Source organism: Pleurodeles waltl, chromosome 5 (genome assembly GCF_031143425.1).
Source record: "Pleurodeles waltl isolate 20211129_DDA chromosome 5, aPleWal1.hap1.20221129, whole genome shotgun sequence".
Lineage (NCBI taxonomy): Eukaryota > Metazoa > Chordata > Amphibia > Caudata > Salamandridae > Pleurodeles > Pleurodeles waltl.
This window is the reverse complement of record NC_090444.1, coordinates 738,818,328-738,836,477: the sequence shown is the minus strand read 5'-3', so window position 1 is coordinate 738,836,477 and position 18,150 is coordinate 738,818,328. Positions and strand designations below refer to the sequence as shown.

General features: G+C 43.3%; 1 protein-coding gene across 2 annotated transcripts in view; it reads right to left on the bottom strand.

Moving 5' to 3' along the window:
• Positions 1-18,150, bottom strand: part of LTBP1 (latent transforming growth factor beta binding protein 1) — a 1,022,847-nt gene that overhangs the window by 977,470 nt on the left and 27,227 nt on the right. For both annotated transcript variants that reach the window (XM_069234696.1, XM_069234697.1), the window contains exon 2: positions 9,425-9,495. In XM_069234696.1, coding sequence (XP_069090797.1) covers positions 9,425-9,495 — 71 coding nt within the window. The remainder of the gene's footprint in view (positions 1-9,424; positions 9,496-18,150) is intronic.

Genomic DNA, 18,150 nt, shown 5'->3' with positions numbered 1-18,150 from the left:
AGCGTGGCGATTTCTGGACCCACAGAGCCAAGCTAACAGCCACAAGGCCTCTAACCTAGAGGAAGCATCCATGTATCACATCTCAACTAGAGCAAGGTACATGCCATTCTCGTTTGGAAGTGACCAGGGTTCACAAGAGGCGAAGGGCACTCACAACTAGCCAACCACTCACATTGGCAACATTTAATCTAGGAAAACATGTGATACAGCTGTAAATCAGCAGAGGTCCACCCCTGGGAACTTTTATGAAGTTGTCCTGATGGACATTTGTCCTGTTATGTTAATGGCTAGTCAACATCTTTTGCCATCCTACAGTCTTCACACACAGGCACAGAAACCTGGCTGAGCTGGGAGCTGCACGGGACTGTATTGCCAGGAGCCTGAGCTAGTAGAAGGGTGCATAATGCTATGTCTTGCTGTAACTAGGGCCAAAAGGCTATGGTGGACCTGGTCCAGGTATGTAAAACCCATGCAGAAGTGTAGAGAACTGGAATAGAATCAAATTATCAAGTGTGGCAACCTAGTTTTGGGAATAAGAGCAGGCTGGTCTTCATTACATAAAATGTATCTACCACAGAGGCAGCAATATGTGTCTTTGTCATGGGGTAATGCACCACTGTGGATCTCTGAAAGACATACTGTTGCCCCTTAGCAAACATCACTGAAATTTAGACCATTTCGAACTGGTGAACTTAGTGGTAGAACCGTATTAGCATGTGTTTGACATGGCTCTGCTAAGGGAATTTTCATGAAACTTTTTACTTCTTTCTCCCAGTCTTGGCTGACTCTCTGTGCGTGACCTTATGACTCTGGGCACTTCCCCGCTGTCTGGCAGTGGGAAAGTGGGCACGCCCATCCTACCTATTGAAGAAAGGGGAGTGTAAGGACATGGTTGAGGTGCTGTACCCATGAGAGCTTTGTGCAACAGGTATACCCGATACTCAGGGCAAGTACGGCCCTGGCTACTAGGGAGACGTGCACTGGATGTGCCCCCCCCCCCCCCAAAAGACCCCATTAACCATGTCCTAGGCCTATGGAAGAGCCCTGCAGGGGTGCTAGTACGCCTGTGCTCAAGGTGGCAGTCCCGATGTGAGGGCCAACTCTGAGCTGCCTTACGCCTTCCCCGGAGAGCCCGACAGTGGGGCTGGTGGTAGGCGGAGAGACGGGTGGGGATACAAGGGTGTGCCCTGTCCAGGCTGGGGAGAACCCCAATGTAGGTGTCCTCTACATAAAGAGCGGTGTGGGGGAGTCAGACGCATCCTTAAGGGTGGGCCTGTTCTCTACTAGTGGCCGTGGAGGGGAGGTGGAACTGACCAACGTGTGTGGTTCCCGCCATGGCAGGGTCCAGGGTGTGCACAGAGGCCATGAGGCCTTCAGAGGTACTGAGCCTGGCATTCCGGGGCAATGGGTGCACACTTACATGCTGGGGGATTTCATGTATGTTGAGACTGGCACAGCTTGCCAATAGGGGCAACTCTGTCAACGGGCACCAGATCATGTAGTAAGGCAGGCCCAGGGGGCCTCTCCATGCCCATGTGTGCATGGGTGTTCACATATATGGGGAGCTTGGCATAGCTAGCCTCGAGGTGCCAACTTGCACCAGGACAACATATGTGTAAATGAGACTTGCACAACTTGCCAGTGTATGCATACTGGCACACAGGTGTCGCATTGTGTCAGCTGGGTGTGCAACTTGCCCGGTGGTTTTCCTGGAGCTAACATCACTTGCCAGGATGTGCACATTTGCACACAGCTAGTCTGAGACAGGAACTGAGCCTCATAGAACAGGCCAGTATTGGCACAATTGCATCTCCATGGTGGCTTTAAAAAAATGTCCCACACTGCCCCAGAAGGCATGGGTGTGTGCCAGGGCATATGGGCCCTAAGGAGTGCCAAAAACCCATGTGTGTTTGTACTACCTATGAGTGCTGCTCTATCCATAAGGTAACATGGGAGAATGAGTCCTATGATGTCTGACTACAATAGTGGATTATAGGGGAGCACTGAATTCAGAATGATGAACCCCTTCTGGTGGTAAAGGTGCTTTTGTCACTGATGCCCTGGAAATTCCACTTCTAGGAAGTGGGCATTTCTAGGTGCTGAAATGGTTCTGGTGACTTGTAAATTAGGCTTCATTCAATGGGTCACGAGGTAGAGCACATCTCTGCATTCCCCAGGTAACCGCTATAAAACTTGCATCCAGAGTAACAGATTCCTGCCATTTGGCACCTGGATAGATAGATTGGGGAGAGAGGGTTTTGACACTTGGCCTCTTGAATCCAGAGCATGGCCCCACTAAAGATAAAGATCTGCATTCCAGAGCCTCACAGCTGACAGGTAGGAAATTTGGGGGAGACATCAATGGTTCAAAGGAGAATCCTTTCAACCACCGCCAACTTCGAAGGAACGATCTAGCATAACAAAGGGTACTCAACATCTGCAAGGCAGTGTAACCTTTACAACGATGCAGGATCGGTGCTGCTGTACCACGTGGGCACACTTCCAGAGGAATCTTTTGTGCCCTGGAGGACCCGCGCTTCCCTACCTTCTTAGAGACTGGCCTAGGGCTCATTGCCTACAGCTGTCCAGCATCCCGAATGGTAACTCTTCAAGGGAAGTTTTGCTTGGTGCCTATTCTCTGAGGAGGTCTCAGGGACAGCAAAGACCTCCTGAGGGGGACTTACGTCAATGACCCATAACATCTGGAGTGTGGTGCCCTCTGCTGCGCCTACATTGTATGCTGGACTTCACCTGGCAGCAGTGATGTTGGTGTGGCCTAAGTATTATGTCTGGAGACTGGAATTGCCTGGTGCAGAGCTTGCCAAAGACTGCCCGCACTTCAGGTGAGTGGCCCTTCATCATGGGGACCACTTTACATCGAAGCATCTTGTTGGTGTGAACAGGATCACCCAGTGCGGGACCCCGCGGGGACCGCTATTGTTGAGTGTGTTGCAGTGTTCTTCTGTGAGCCCCGGCTGAATGCTCATTGTGTGCAGTGCCCTGTTCATTGGTTGCAACCCTCAGGTGGGGATACAACCTGAGCTGTGCTGTACTTGGCCTCGTATGGCACAACTGAACTGGCTTCGAAGTGTGTGACGTGGAAGTAATTGTGTACTAGACAGTGTGCCTCATTCCAGAGAGGTATAGAAACCAATTTCTGAGTGTGACCGGATGGTCTAGTGCAACTCAAGTCATTGTGTAATAGGTGTTGTGCCTCCCAGAGGGGTGTGGGATTTACATCCTTTGTGTGAGGGTCCAGGCGGGTCTAGTGCAGTTCAATTCATCACACACCAGACTGGTACCTCTGTCCGAGGAGGTACCACTTAGGGAATTGGCTTGGGAATGATTGTATGGTCAGGGCGACTCATGTCAGCAGACCTCTGATGTTGTGCCTCTTTTTTGTGAAGATATGGCATTGAGCACTCTGCACGTGGATTTGTCACAGTCTTGGGTCACTTGCATCTTTGTTCCACAGATGCGACATCTCCTGGTACAGGAGGTGCGAGCCTAGTAATTTGTTGTGTGCCACTGGAAGTATCGAGGGTGACTCACATCCACAAGCCCTAGCATTCCGGAGGTGCTGGAATTGGTAACTATTTGGCAACATTGAACTATGTGGTTGGGCTGGGTGTCTCGGATCTAGCGGTGGCCTCGATGATCCTCCATCTGTGTTCTGCAGACCTCTGAGTGAACATCCTGTGGGGAGCCCGAACATCTCTGCCTTAATTGCTTACTGGCTGTTGACTTTCCTTTCCTTCAACTTGACCCCAGAAACCTGAGACTGGTGACTTAGCCATGAGCGGCCCAGTAACCAGGGAAAGGTTGATGCAATCTTTGGTTCCTGGAGGGACAGGATGACTGAAGATGTTTGGTGGGTGAGGGGAGGTTTAGGACCCAGAGTACTTGCAAACACAGTCGCATCCACTATCCGGGTATCAGGGCACCGAATCAGGGTGTCGGGAGTGAGTGCATACGAGTAAGTGTGCACATATCAGCTGATACCCGTGGCACCGCATGGAGGTGCAGAGTGGATGTGCAGGAGTGAGTATGGGTGAAAGCAAAGGCAGTAACGTGGTGCTGCTGGTCACATTTATCCTGTCAGGAAGTTCTTACAGTTGCCATTATGTCTTACTAATGCAGCTCTGGCCACCAGGCTACGCGAAAGTGTTGTAACCATTGTATGTTCATTTTGCTGCTAACGTTGGGAACTGAGGTGCAGCCTGAATTTATGTGTTACACTGATTGTGGAGAATTCTCAGGTGGGTCTTGTGCTGACAAGGTTTGGCACCTTATGTGGGTGCGGGAGCGAATGTACCATTTTTCACATGTGTACATACAGTAGTATTTGTAACACAGTTGGGCCTCATATCGTGACTTCCATTGCAAATAGGGATATAGGCCTGTACTGTGTTAAGAAGGTGTGTGATGAATATAATCTTTTTACACATACTCTATGTGTGAAGTTTCCTCTCTATTGCACAGCGTGGTTGTGGCAGGGTAGTGCTGTGTCTTTGGTTTACACCTTGCCTCTGTGATAAACTGACCAAGGCCAGCTTTAGGGCAGCGTGGCCTCAATGGGCGCTGATATGGAGGGGAGTGCACTGACCTCAGGGGGTCGCTGTGTGTAGCAATAATTTACAAACTAAAAACACCTAATGCAGAGTTCTTTGTGCGTTTCAGGCAGCAATAAAAATGCAAGATAATTCTTGTGATTAATGTTCCTGCTAGAGAGTGAGATTGAGTTTGAAAAAGATTGTTGCACCAGGCGCCACCAGAACTAAAGCCAGCCCTGAGCCTGACTGCTCTGTTCCAAGCTACCCAAGGGTGAGCACAGGTTATACAGTAAGTGTAATCTCCTACCCTTGACAGGAGTGGCGGGTTCTGCCTGGCTAGGGCCCTGGCTCATCCAACCAGATCGTGCCGTCTCCAACAGCATGGAAAAATGGCCTTACATACCAGTCGACTGACATTCACGATCTGAGCATCCTGTCTATGACTGCTGGCCAAGTTGCTCACTACAAGTTGTTCTTAACCACAGCCTTACATAATCAGGGCCGTTTTGAGAGGTTTGAAGCAGTGTTTAAAATGTTAAATGACCAAAGTCCATATAAAAAAACGTGATACAATTACTAATACTATAACCAGAGTGGCACTGAAAAAGGAAGTCGAAGATGTCTCTGTGACTGTATCTCAGCTTCAAACTCCACTACCAGATGGAGTGGATTCTTTTCTTGCCCCATTTTAGTTGGCTTACAGCGTCCAAAAGCATTCTAGAAGAGGAGTGGTGGGTAAAAAAAAGAAAATCGTAATGACAATGCTCTCAGAAACAAAAAATGTCACGTATTTGCAATGTTCGAAGAAAAAAGGAGTGTCTTATCTGTGAAGCGCCCCACATATAGCTGGACCCATGGAATGGGCTTTCCCAAATAAACACATTCTAAGCGTTTCTGTCAGTGAAGCAAGTCTTAGCTGGTGGCTTTCCAGAAAATCTCACACATTCCTCAGGCTACCTCCCGTGACTGTGCAAACACGGCGTGTGTGAGTTTGGCAGCAGCGCTGCTGTCCTTGAAGGAGTTTTTAACAAGCTGTGGAATCCTGTGTCCGGGTGCCAAGGATACACCTGAGGCGATTGCGCTTTCGAGAAGGTCGAGGAACACACAGTTAGTCATGCAAAGTAAACCACAGCTCAAAATGCTCGAGTTGGGTGTATGACATCATTGCAAATATTTATTGACTTAGGTCATCCGCAGCTTTCATAATACAGACTCTAAGAGTCACATAAAAATCCCATGGCCCGAAACGAACAGTGCAATCCAATATCATCGAGATGGCCACACTGTGGCTTTTTTCAGCTATCCCTGTCACTTCTACATATATTTCATGGTCGCTGAGCATGTGCTCATGGGAGACACCATGATCCATGCATCTGTGGCTGATAGGTTATTTGCTAGTTTGGAATCACCTCCCCCTTTGCAGCACAGACTCTCTAGTAGTACTAGTAACGTGGAGCAGGGAGGGCAGCATTATCGATGCCAGAACGACCGATTCTGGCAAGTAATTCCTTCCCTGCACCGTACTTTTCTGAGTTCTGGGGCATGGAATGGAGAATGACATGCTCAGAGCAGACTGTTTTCCACATGCAGTCACGGTTGTAGGTCTGTTACGACACAGAAAATCCTCCTGCTATTAAAAGGAGCTACAATATTTTACGCTGCGTGTTGGCTAAACCTGCCTGGATCCACATTATAAACCTGCGTGTCCATCACAAGTCATTTTTATCATATTCACTATGTACAATTCTCTGCTGACCTCAGGGGATAGGGCCATGGGGAGCCTCAGTGGGAAACCAAGAGCAGCCCTAGCAAAAATCCCCTCCTCTCTCCTTCCCTCCATCCATTCTTTTCCTCTCCATATTTCTTCTTTCAACTCTCCCTCTCTGATTTCCTGATATCACTCCATCCCTCTCCCACCTCCTTCTCTCTTGAAGCCCCCTGGGCCTGCTACAATTAAACTGGAACCGCTGGGAACAGTGACAGAGGCACCGGTAGCGGCCGGGGCTCTCAGAACCCGCCTCCGCGGCGTCAGTCCGCTGGGAACAGTGACAGAGGCACCGGTAGCGGCCCTGGGCTCTCAGAACCAGCCTCCGCGGCGTCAGCCCGCTGGGGAAATGCCCGATGGAGTAACGGGCCAGCCCTGCGAGGAGCCCATGCTTTATAAATTACTTCAATGAAATAGATGAAACCTTGTGACAAACGTCTTTACCCCCTGTCCCCAGCAACAGCATGAAGAAAGAGCATCTGAGAAGCACTCTCTTCAAACTGGACTCCTACTTTTGTTCTCTCAAGCTTACTTCTGGTTTATCTTTTAGAGGGTGTTAGTTGCTGCAAATGTGTGCACGAAGGGCTCTCACTTTAACTGGATGTGGAATAATATTTAATATATCCGTCTCTATAACGGCTGTTTTACTTATTGCACTCTGAAGGCGTCCAGAGCCCGATTCCAAAGTCATTTTGTACTTCTACGTTCAATTCGGGTATGCAAACGGCGTGGTTGCAAAATCAGAAACCATGAATTCACACAAATCGAATTACCCACACAGGATATTACACCAACAGGTTGTAAAACTTTGTGGACGTAAACGTGTTCCTCGCGGTGAGCAGTGGGCAAGAAATGCCATCCAAAGTCAGTGAACACCAACAAAGTCAATTTTCCGTGGCCCTTTGAGAGTGTTTTTAGGAACACACAGACTAGACAAAATGGATTAACTGAATGTGAACCCATTATTAAAGGTGAAAATGTGCTATATATTGTACCGATGCTTTGTCACAGCATTCGCGTACACGCTGGTGTGGAGGAAAGGAAGCTCCCGTTTACAGGCTTGGTTACTTTTTCTGCTTCAAGAACATCAAATCAAGATCTCGTGACCATCATGGATATTTACCTTACGTTTCGAGTTTGAACATTACCGCAACGGAGAGGATTGCGGAACCCTGAGGAAGTCACAACAAATATTCTTGCACGACTAAACACATGTTGGCTGTAGAATGTTTGCTGTTGGTTATTGAAATTTGGAACAACTTTGAAATAAAAGAAGATTGGATATATCAAACTGTAGACTATTTGCTGTTAGCTATTGAAGTTTGAACAACTCTGGAATTAAAAGAAGATTGGACATATCACAGAAACATGGACATAAATCCTTTACTTACACGTGTGCCTTGGATAGCTTGACTCGCTGGCGGAGGTTCATCCATGTAACAGGGTGTAGCAGATGAGATGGGCAGAAAAAGACAGCGAAATACTGCTAAAATGGGGCTACCATATTCACTCCACTCTTCCCATTGAATGAACACATTTATTGTTAATTCCATCAGAGTTGCACACAACATCCAGCAACTAGAAAGGGTTTCCATAGCTCAGATAATAAGAGAAGGCTTCCATAAAATGAAAGAAGCCACATTACCGAGGGAAACGTCATGCTTTCACCAATGAATGGCCTTTGTTAATTTTACCTCAATGACAAGCAGGGGCCGTTGGCCGAACTCAGACGTCACAGTTTCATTCCATATAGGCTGAGTGCATCATTCCATCAACTTAACTACATCGTATTGAAGGTAATGAACCCTCACTAATACAAAGCTAGGTTCAAAAACACGAAAAACCGCAGCATTCATTAACATGGGGCTTTCTCACGTACTGAACTAGATGGCATTTTTGCATAAGCAGCTTAACATTGAGGGGCCTGCGTCACGGCAATCTAGAACACGTGCAGTGATGTCAATAATGTTTACAAGGGTTAAGCAATTGTGTGACTCCTGTGTTAGAATCTTTGACAGTTTAGCGAGCGGGAGGAGACCGAAGCACTGCACCGCACTTTATTATTTTTGAGCTGTAGTGAAAGTATTTGGCCAAATCACACTCCAAGGAATCCCCTTTCTGTTAAGTAACTCCATTCATATTGTCCCCATGCCAGCCAATATCCATGTTAAATCTTCTAATCTAAACTATTTCAGTATTTTAGTTTGTTTCACTACAAAGTTCCTTTTCAACAGCACAAGATCCCCCCACCTTTAAGTTTCGCAGGAGTTCAGGAGCAATGCATGCATTCAGGCTTGGATTCCAGGTTACTGGATACATATTTTAATATTCGGGCAACCGTAGAACACAGATTCATACATTTATTAGTACAGAACAAAGGTGTTACTACAACAGTAGGCAATAACTGACTTGAGAAAATTTTGATTAATGCCTCACAGTCCATTCTGGAATGAGTTGACAGTTGGAAATACTTGGGCCCATATTTATACTTTTTTGTGTTGCATTTGCGTCACTTTTTGACGCAAAAGCGGCCCAAACGTACAAAATACAAGCATATTTTGTAAGTTTGAGCCTCTTTTGCATCAAAAAATGACGCAAATGCGGCACCAAAATAGTATAAATATGGGCCTATATTTTGTAAGTTTGCGCCGCTTTTGAGTGAAACAATGACGCAAATGCGGCGCAAAAAAGTATAAATATGGTTCTTTGAGTCATACTTACAAGGCCCAGCTATTGTGATTTTATCTCACTGTATGGATTTAACTTCTTGTGTTCTGGTTATGGCTAACCACATTAGTTTATAACTACTGCACACGAAAAAACACAACATGGCATAAACAACACACGTGGATCTGTGAATGACATATGCCACTTATTACCAACTGTTGAAAAGGGAGGGGCGTCATCTCCCACTGGTGAATCACTGCCCCTTCCCAAACTCTTCAAAGCTAAATAATACACCACGCTCGTGCACAAGCAGATATACTGTATATTTATGTTTCGTTGTACCCATTTTTTTAACTTTATGCAAACTATGCTATAAGAACCCAATAAATGATTAATCTATCGATGAAATCATCTATTTTTTCGCTTAGGGTGTACTCACGTTTTGTGCACCTCTCCGATCCAGGGGCCTTGCTCCAGCCTTGGCAGCACTGTCCTCCACAGACGTTCACCCTGAAAGGGCAAACCAAAAAAATGCTTCAGTATTTCCAGTGACAACAGTCTACAGCAAGAAAGGTTTTGCAGCTCGTATTTACAGGCAGCCCCTTACATGCACTGATGTTTTGCTTTGTCAGCATCACCTGGCCTTAACATGCTTTAATGAGGCAGTTCTTAACTTGGTGTCCCTACAATGCTTATTCAGATGGTATGCAATTGTTTATACATGTATTTTACATGTATTAGCAAATACTTAAAGTATATATTCATTAAAAAAAAAAAACTGAAAATTGAACAATTTAAAACATTCTGTAAATGAGAAGGGAATTGGAGGCTAAAAATGAAGTTGTTATCCTTAATGAGATTTGTGAAACAAACACAAGCACAGCAAACAGAACCTAGTATGGACGACGGGTGACCTCACTTGAAGCACAGGTGTGCCCTGACAAAAAGACAGTATGCATTAGGAGCAAAAAGGAAAAAGTGACATGCTACTGTCTAGCACTTTGCTCCATCTTTTAGAAACAAAACCAAACATTTTGAAAAGCTACACCCTTCCCATTACAATTCGATTTTTGTAAATTATCTGTGAATTTATTTACTTATAGGCCCCTATTTATACTTTTTTAGCGCAGCATTTGCGCCACTTTTTGACGCAAAAGCGGCGCAAACTTTCAAAATACAAATGTATTTTGTACGTTTATGCCATTTTTGCGTCAAAAAGCGGAGCAAATGTGGCGCTAAAAAAGTATAAATATGGGCCAGAATGTTTTATTAAGTGCGAACATCACCACCATGGTCATGTTTACACTTTATAATCATGGTCATGTTACCATTTTTGCACATTATTTGTTTGTGAATTTAATTATAGTGTTTTATAAAGTGCAAACATGATCACCATTTTATCAGAACACTATACAAAGAGAAACCTGATGAGGGCTGCACACAAAAACCCAATACAGGGCAAAACATCTATCTCTTATGATACCAGCATGGTATCAGAGCGCTATACAAAGAGAACGCTGATGAGAAGCACAAAAAAAAAAAATACAGGGAAAAACATCTATCTCTTATGATACGCTGTACATAGAAGTCAAAGAGGTAGGTACAAAATAATAGGATACAATATAAAATAGGGGAAATGATAGCCTCCAAAAGAGTTCTCTTCTGACATGGTTTTCTAGTAGAGTGGCTTTAACTTCCTTATTGAAAAGCCTGAATGAGGTAATTGCTCTTGTTGATGGTGGTAGGGAGTTCCATATTTTTTAGCAGATCCGGCGAAAGTGCAGCCATGTGTTTTCCTTTTTTTAAATCTGGCTGGTTCTCGTATGAGGGATTTAGCACTGCTTTTACCCCTTCCACCTCCTGATAGCTTGATCCTGTTCTCCAATTATTTAGGACCAGAGTTGCGGAGAGCTTTGTGTGGTAAGCATGCAACCTTTTGTTGGATTCTAGCTTCAAATGGGAGCAAAGTGAGGGTTCTGAGTGATGGGACAATGCTATCAATCAATCAATCAGGAATTTGTAAAGCGCACTACTCACCCGTGAGGGTCTCGAGGCGCTGAGGAGGGGAGGGGGGAGGAGGGGTGGGATAGTGCTGCTACTGCTCGAACAGCCAGGTCTTGAGATGTTTCCTGAAGGTAAGGATGTCTATCATAATGACGAGTGCCTGTTAATAGTCTTGCCACTGCATTTATTGTTGCCTTCATTGGGGCTAGGCTGGCATTAGGTAGACCTAAACGTGTGGCATTCCCATAGTCTAGTCTTGAGAGCACTATAGACTGAACCACCGTTTTGAGGTCTCCTAGCGTTACGAAGCGTTTTAGTTTTCTTAGAAGGTGCAGATATAGAGTAGCGCTTCTGGTTGCAGCTTGAATGTGAGATCACATGTTTAGATTTTATTTTAGTGTGATGCCTTGTGATTTTACCGAGTCAAAGAAGGTTGGGGTGCAGTTTAGCAATTTAAGGTTATCAGTCCATAGTTGTAGTTGCTGGGATCTATGGGGTGGGGAGAAGAAAATGAATTCGGTATCAACGGATTTAGTTTTTGATGGTTGTGTACCAGCCAGTCCTGTGTTTTCCTTAGGATATCATGCAGTCTCTAGGTGTCCTGTTGTGAGAAGAGTTTAATGTAGAGTTGGGTATCATCTGCAAACATGTTGTGCAAGATTTGTTATTGCTTCAGGATTTCAGAGAGCGGTTTCATGTATAGATTGAAGAGTGCTAGTGAAATCGTAGATCCTTGCACAATGCCCCTGTCAATGTCTGCCACATCAGATAGGGTGTTTTCTATTTTGACTCTTTGTTGTCGGTTCAGCAAGAAGGAAGTGAACCAGTTAAGGACAGCTCCTGATAGGCTCATTCTGAATTCAAGATTTTCTCTGAGGTGTTCATTGCTGACTGTGTTGAATGCCACTGATAAAACTAGAAGTATTAGGAGAGACAGGATTCAGTTTGGTTGAATGATGTTTGTATATCATTTAAAATGCAACACAAAAGGATAATGGACGGAGTGCTGTAACTTTTCAAATACTCACCCCCAGTCACAGATCTGGGTTAGTTAGCACTAGCTTGGCTGGAAATGTGGGTGCTTATAGTTGCAATTTTATCAGGTTGTTTGCTATTGTAGGTTCTACAGGTTTTACTGATTGTTGTTTTATTATGTGGAAGAGATTTCTGAGCCTGTTCTTCGCTCAGTCTAGTTGTGATCTGATCACTGGTGTTTTGGCTTTCAAGATTGTCTTTTTGTAAGAGTTTCTATGCATTCGCAACTAGTCGAGATGAGAGATGTTTGGGACGTTCTTCCATAATCGTTCTAGGTGTCTTAGTTGTCTTCTTTCATTGTTTATGTTTTGATTAAACCAAGGTACTGAAGGTTTTCTCTTTTGCCTTTTAGACAAAATGGAGCAGCTGTCTGATCTATGCCGGTCATTCTTCTATTGTTAAGGTTGTCAGTTCTTAAACCGATTATTGGTCAATCCGAGGTGCCAAGGAAGATTGGCACAGACCCACCAGTTTACACGGCTGTAATCCCTCACCCAAGTTTCAACCCTTCTTGTTTGACCGTTGATTTTAGTTTATGGTGAGAATATTTGTAAAATAGTTTGATAGTGGTCTGACCGGCCTGTTGGGGATATGGCTAGCATATTCACTGATCCCAGTTTAGCGATGATGAGGTCAAGTGGAGCTCCTTTGTTGTGAGTTAGTCCCTTGCATGCTTGAATCATGTTGAGGCTCCGAAGTCAGGTTACTGAGTGCAGCCACTGTGGAGTCTTTGTCATTGTTCCAATGAATTAAATGAATTATATTAAATATTTCCTCATTTGAATATCTGTATGTTTGTGTATTGTTTTGAAATTCAAATTTCCCTGGATTCCAGTCATGTGTCAGTGGTGATCCATAGAAGTCAAAAGATTAATAGTTGGCACAACTTCTGATCTTGTGGCAATGAAGTGTTGTGGTTGGAATGGCTTGAGATTAATGACTTATCGTCTTCATTCATTTCCTGAACACAATTTGCTTACATTTTAAGTGCACTGTGAAAACGACTTCTGTGATCTGGTCTTACCCACTTAACAGGTGTAGAAAAACTATGTCACATGCCTGTATTGAAACCAGAAAAAGGCTGTGATCAACAGTGTAGAAATAAATTAGCCTAAACATCTGTTAAAGTTGTTACAGTAAGTTAGCGCTCCTGGGTATCCACCTGAAAACTAGGAATCTACATTACAAAGTAATTTCAAGAATAATATATGTGGTGGTAATGCCATTACTGGTAGCAATTATCAATGGATTAGGATCCCAGGCTGTTAACTCAGAGAATATCTGTCGATAAGAGTGTGTTATTAGGATTGCAACTCCTGCTTCTACCTTTTCAACTCTCTGTAAATTAAAAAGGGAATGCAGAATGGTACATACATGTAGGGTTTCCCAAATGCTTGACATTTGTACTGTTGTGCACTATTTCAATTCACATCTAATTAACCCCCTGAATTCAGAAATAATAGCAAACAGTGAGATAAAGGCTGCATCTGACTGTCGACCCCACATTTACCATGCAAACCTAAATAAGATCCTTGGTGTTCTATTCTTCCTTTTCACAAAACCCTTTGTTCTGTGTTAGAAAATGTTTACATAGTTATGGAATCACAGATCTTGAAACATTTCCTGTTGTACCATGGTGGCCAATGTTAGACCATGAAGGACATATATATGCCAGATTTTGCACTGGTTATATGCAAACCTATCTCATGTGGACATCCTGAAAATCAGTCTTGCATGCATCCTGCCCTTTTGGACTACCTTAAGCCATCCCTGTTCATTCAATTTCCTGTAGGAAAACAAGTCCTCTATTTTCAGCCCATGGTAAACCAGTATGCTATGTTATGGTATGATACTTTTATGAGTCGATTTATCTACCCCAGATGAAGCACCAAAGTGTTTTCAGATAGGGAGTCCAGTGTTAGTAAGGAGTCAGACATAAGAACATAAGATTGGCATTAGTCATGCTGTTTCCACTTAAACCATACATTTCATATGTATTATTGCAATATTGTGCAGATTACTTATGCAATATTAGTTTAATGTGCTCAAGTTAAACATACAGGGGCAGATTTAAGAAAAGTGGCACTGCATACAGTGCAGTGCCACTTTTATTGCACCCCTTTGCACCCCCCTCCCTGCACCATGTGTGCGCCGTATTTAAAATACAGCACATCATGGCGAAGGGTATGGGCAGTAGCGTCACAATTGTTTTATGCTATTGATTGTACTGTTCAGGGTTAGTGCCAAAATGTTAGCGCTAGTCCTGAACAGTACATAGGGGTCCATTATAGCCAATGGTGTGCCCCATTTTAACGGCTGCTGAGCAGGCGTTAAAAGTAGCAGCAAAAAATGACACAGTGGAATCTCTTAGAATACACTGTGCCATTTTGCGGTCCCCCTAATGGGGGAACGCCTCCTTTGCATACATTATGCATGGCGCATGCGTAATGTGGTGCAAAGGGTTACAAGGTGGCACAATGCATGCATTGCATCACTTTGTAAATATGGCACAGCGACTTTTGAAGCCTAACATCATATTAGCATTAAAAAAATGGACATATAGCAAGACACAACTCTGTATTTTGTTTAGCTTATGCATCTACCAAAAGGATCTTAGTCACAACTGACATGTAAGGGCCACGCAGTGTGCAAAAGTATCCAATAATAATTCACAGTTTCTCAAATGAGAGATAATCCCTGAAATCAAAGACTGGCAGTTACAACTCAGAGAAGCTAGTATTGACTAATGCCCAAAAGATGTAGTTCCAGTGAAGTTGGTACTGGATCATACCTAGGAATTCTAAGCCCATTAACCCAGAGTCTGCTATAGGTACTCAGTGGAGCATATCAGGGCTCAGTGGAGTTGGTAGTGGGTTGTACACAGGGTGAAATCCTGCACTCTATGTGTGAGAGTTGAAATGCACCACTGGAATAAACACTCTCTTCTCAGTACCCACTTCTTTAGTAATACCATTGTTTGCAAGTCATTTTTATCTTGGAAGTTCAGGTTAGAAATACTCTAAAGTCTAAGGTCTCATTTTACTTCCAAAACGTTTTATCAGGTATGTTCTTCCTTAATGAGAATTTTTAACTTGCACATATGAAACCTAGAGCATTCAGAGAAAATGCAGACTTCATAACAAAATAACAAAGTTTTAATATTAGTATATGCACTGGGTTGACATTATAATATGGATTTCAAATGCCCTGATCTACATCGCATACTTAATGACACATGTTTAGCACTAGTTTAGAAGTCTGTGCAAATTTCGAGATTCCACACAATCAGAGGTACCAATAACAATCAATGCAGCTGTGATTTTATAGTGTGATTGCACTGTCCCTCATATGGTGTTACTCATTCTGACCCACTTAGATCCTTGAGCTAAAATTGAGTACAAAATGACCTGTGTCATCTTACCAGGGTTTTAGGTGTGTTTTATGGACCGAATTTACACCTCTTTGATGAATATTAATGCATATCATGCACTAGTGGTTTATACACCAGTTTTGCTTGCATTATTGTAGTTTTTTACATTTTGCACATTACAGGGAGTGCAGAATTATTAGGCAAATGAGTATTTTGACCACATCATCCTCTTTATGCATGTTGTCTTACTCCAAGCTGTTTAGGCTCGAAAGCCTACTACCAATTAAGCATATTAGGTGATGTGCATCTCTGTAATGAGAAAGGGTGTGGTCTAATGACTACAACACCCTATATCAGGTGTGCATAATTATTAGGCAACTTCCTTTCCTTTGGCAAAATGGGTCAAAAGAAGGACTTGACAGGCTCAGAAAAGTCAAAAATAGTGAGATATCTTGCAGAGGGATGCAGCACTCTTAAAATTGCAAAGCTTCTGAAGCGTGATCATCGAACAATCAAGCGTTTCATTCAAAATAGTCAACAGGGTCGCAAGAAGCGTGTGAAAAAACCAAGGCGCAAAATAACTGCCCATGAACTGAGAAAAGTCAAGCGTGCAGCTGCCACGATGCCACTTGCCACCAGTTTGGCCATATTTCAGAGCTGCAACATCACTGGAGTGCCCAAAAGCACAAGGTGTGCAATACTCAGAGACATGGCCAAGGTAAGAAAGGCTGAAAGACGACCACCACTGAACAAGACACACAAGCTGAAACGTCAAGACTGGGCCAAGAAATATCTCAAGACTGATTTTTCTAAGGTTTTATGGACTGATGAAATGAGAGTGAGTCTTGATGGGCCAGATGGATGGGCCTGTGGCTGGATTGGTAAAGGGCAGAGAGCTCCAGTCCGACTCAGACGCCAGCAAGGTGGAGGTGGAGTACTGGTTTGGGCTGGTATCATCAAAGATGAGCTTGTGGGGCCTTTTCGGGTTGAGGATGGAGTCAAGCTCAACTCCCAGTCCTACTGCCAGTTCCTGGAAGACACCTTCTTCAAGCAGTGGTACAGGAAGAAGTCTGCATCCTTCAAGAAAAACATGATTCTCATGCAGGACAATGCTCCATCACACGCGTCCAAGTACTCCACAGCGTGGCTGGCAAGAAAGGGTATAAAAGAAGGAAATCTAATGACATGGCCTCCTTGTTCACCTGATCTGAACCCCATTGAGAACCTGTGGTCCATCATCAAATGTGAGATTTACAAGGAGGGAAAACAGTACACCTCTCTGAACAGTGTCTGGGAGGCTGTGGTTGCTGCTGCACGCAATGTTGATGGTGAACAGATCAAAACACTGACAGAATCCATGGATGGCAGGCTTTTGAGTGTCCTTGCAAAGAAAGGTGGCTATATTGATCACTGATTTGTTTTTGTTTTGTTTTTGAATGTCAGAAATGTATATTTGTGAATGTTGAGATGTTATATTGGTTTCACTGGTAATAATAAATAATTGAAATGGGTATATATTTTTTTTTGTTAAGTTGCCTAATAATTATGCACAGTAATAGTCACCTGCACACACAGATATCCCCCTAACATAGCTAAAACTAAAAACAAACTAAAAACTACTTCCAAAAATATTCAGCTTTGATATTAATGAGTTTTTTGGGTTCATTGAGAACATGGTTGTTGTTCAATAATAAAATTAATCCTCAAAAATACAACTTGCCTAATAATTCTGCACTCCCTGTAAATATTTGCCTTGTGGTATGTGCCTGGTTTTAAACCACACTTAGGGCAATTTGGATTTGTCTCTAACTAGGTGCCAGTGCTAAAATGGATGCAAGTTGTGTCTGTTGCAACTTTGGCACTACCTTCTGTCGTCTGAATGGTCCACAAGGTGGGGTTACAACATGTAGTAATAGCTCAACCAGTAAGTTCACTGTTTTTAAGGTTGGGCAACCTCCAAAAACTGAATAAGTGCTGCATAAGGATGCCTACACCCAAAACCAAGTAAAAACACTTGCTATTGAGGAAAATTAATTTTATTAAGAAAAAAATGCTTAACATAGGGTTTGTGTACTTAGCATAACTAGGCCACAGTAAGCCACATTATAAAAAGTGTACCATTAAATGCTGTGCAGAAGCATTGTTTTAATTTGGTTTTTAGAAAATCATAGAAATTCGGCTGTTGCTAGGGCCTCTCTTTGTACGTGCCTAGTAACTTTTTCCATAGTTTTCTCAGCTGAAATAACGATTTTTTTTTAACATTCTAAGGTTATGAGTTAACCCTCCGCTGCTATGCTCAGTCCATAGCCCATTGTATTACGTTGCATTTCTAATGTTTCTGTGCAGTGAAAATTGTTTGCAAGTAAGTGTTTTGAAAATTAGCAGTCTTGGAGTATAGCTGTATAAGTAGCATTTTATTGCTGAGTTTTTATGTAATTTTGTGCTATGAAATTGTGAGCTGTCTTTGTCTGAAACATTATAAATGATGGGCAGTTTGGGAGCAGTTAATTTAGTCATTCTGTTATTGTACAAGAGAGGACCTGATGCTGAGTGGTCTTTTTGTATAAGGGCTTGTCATTGTTGATTTGACTGTTGCCATATGTTGCATATAACCAATCTAAAATCTCACATAGATATGTCCCTCTAATTTGTTAAAGGCGCTTTCCGTTATTACAAATTGACTTCTAATTCATCTAAATTCTTACTTTCTGTAATGATTAATTTGACATTTATATAAATTGATAAACTGGGAACTG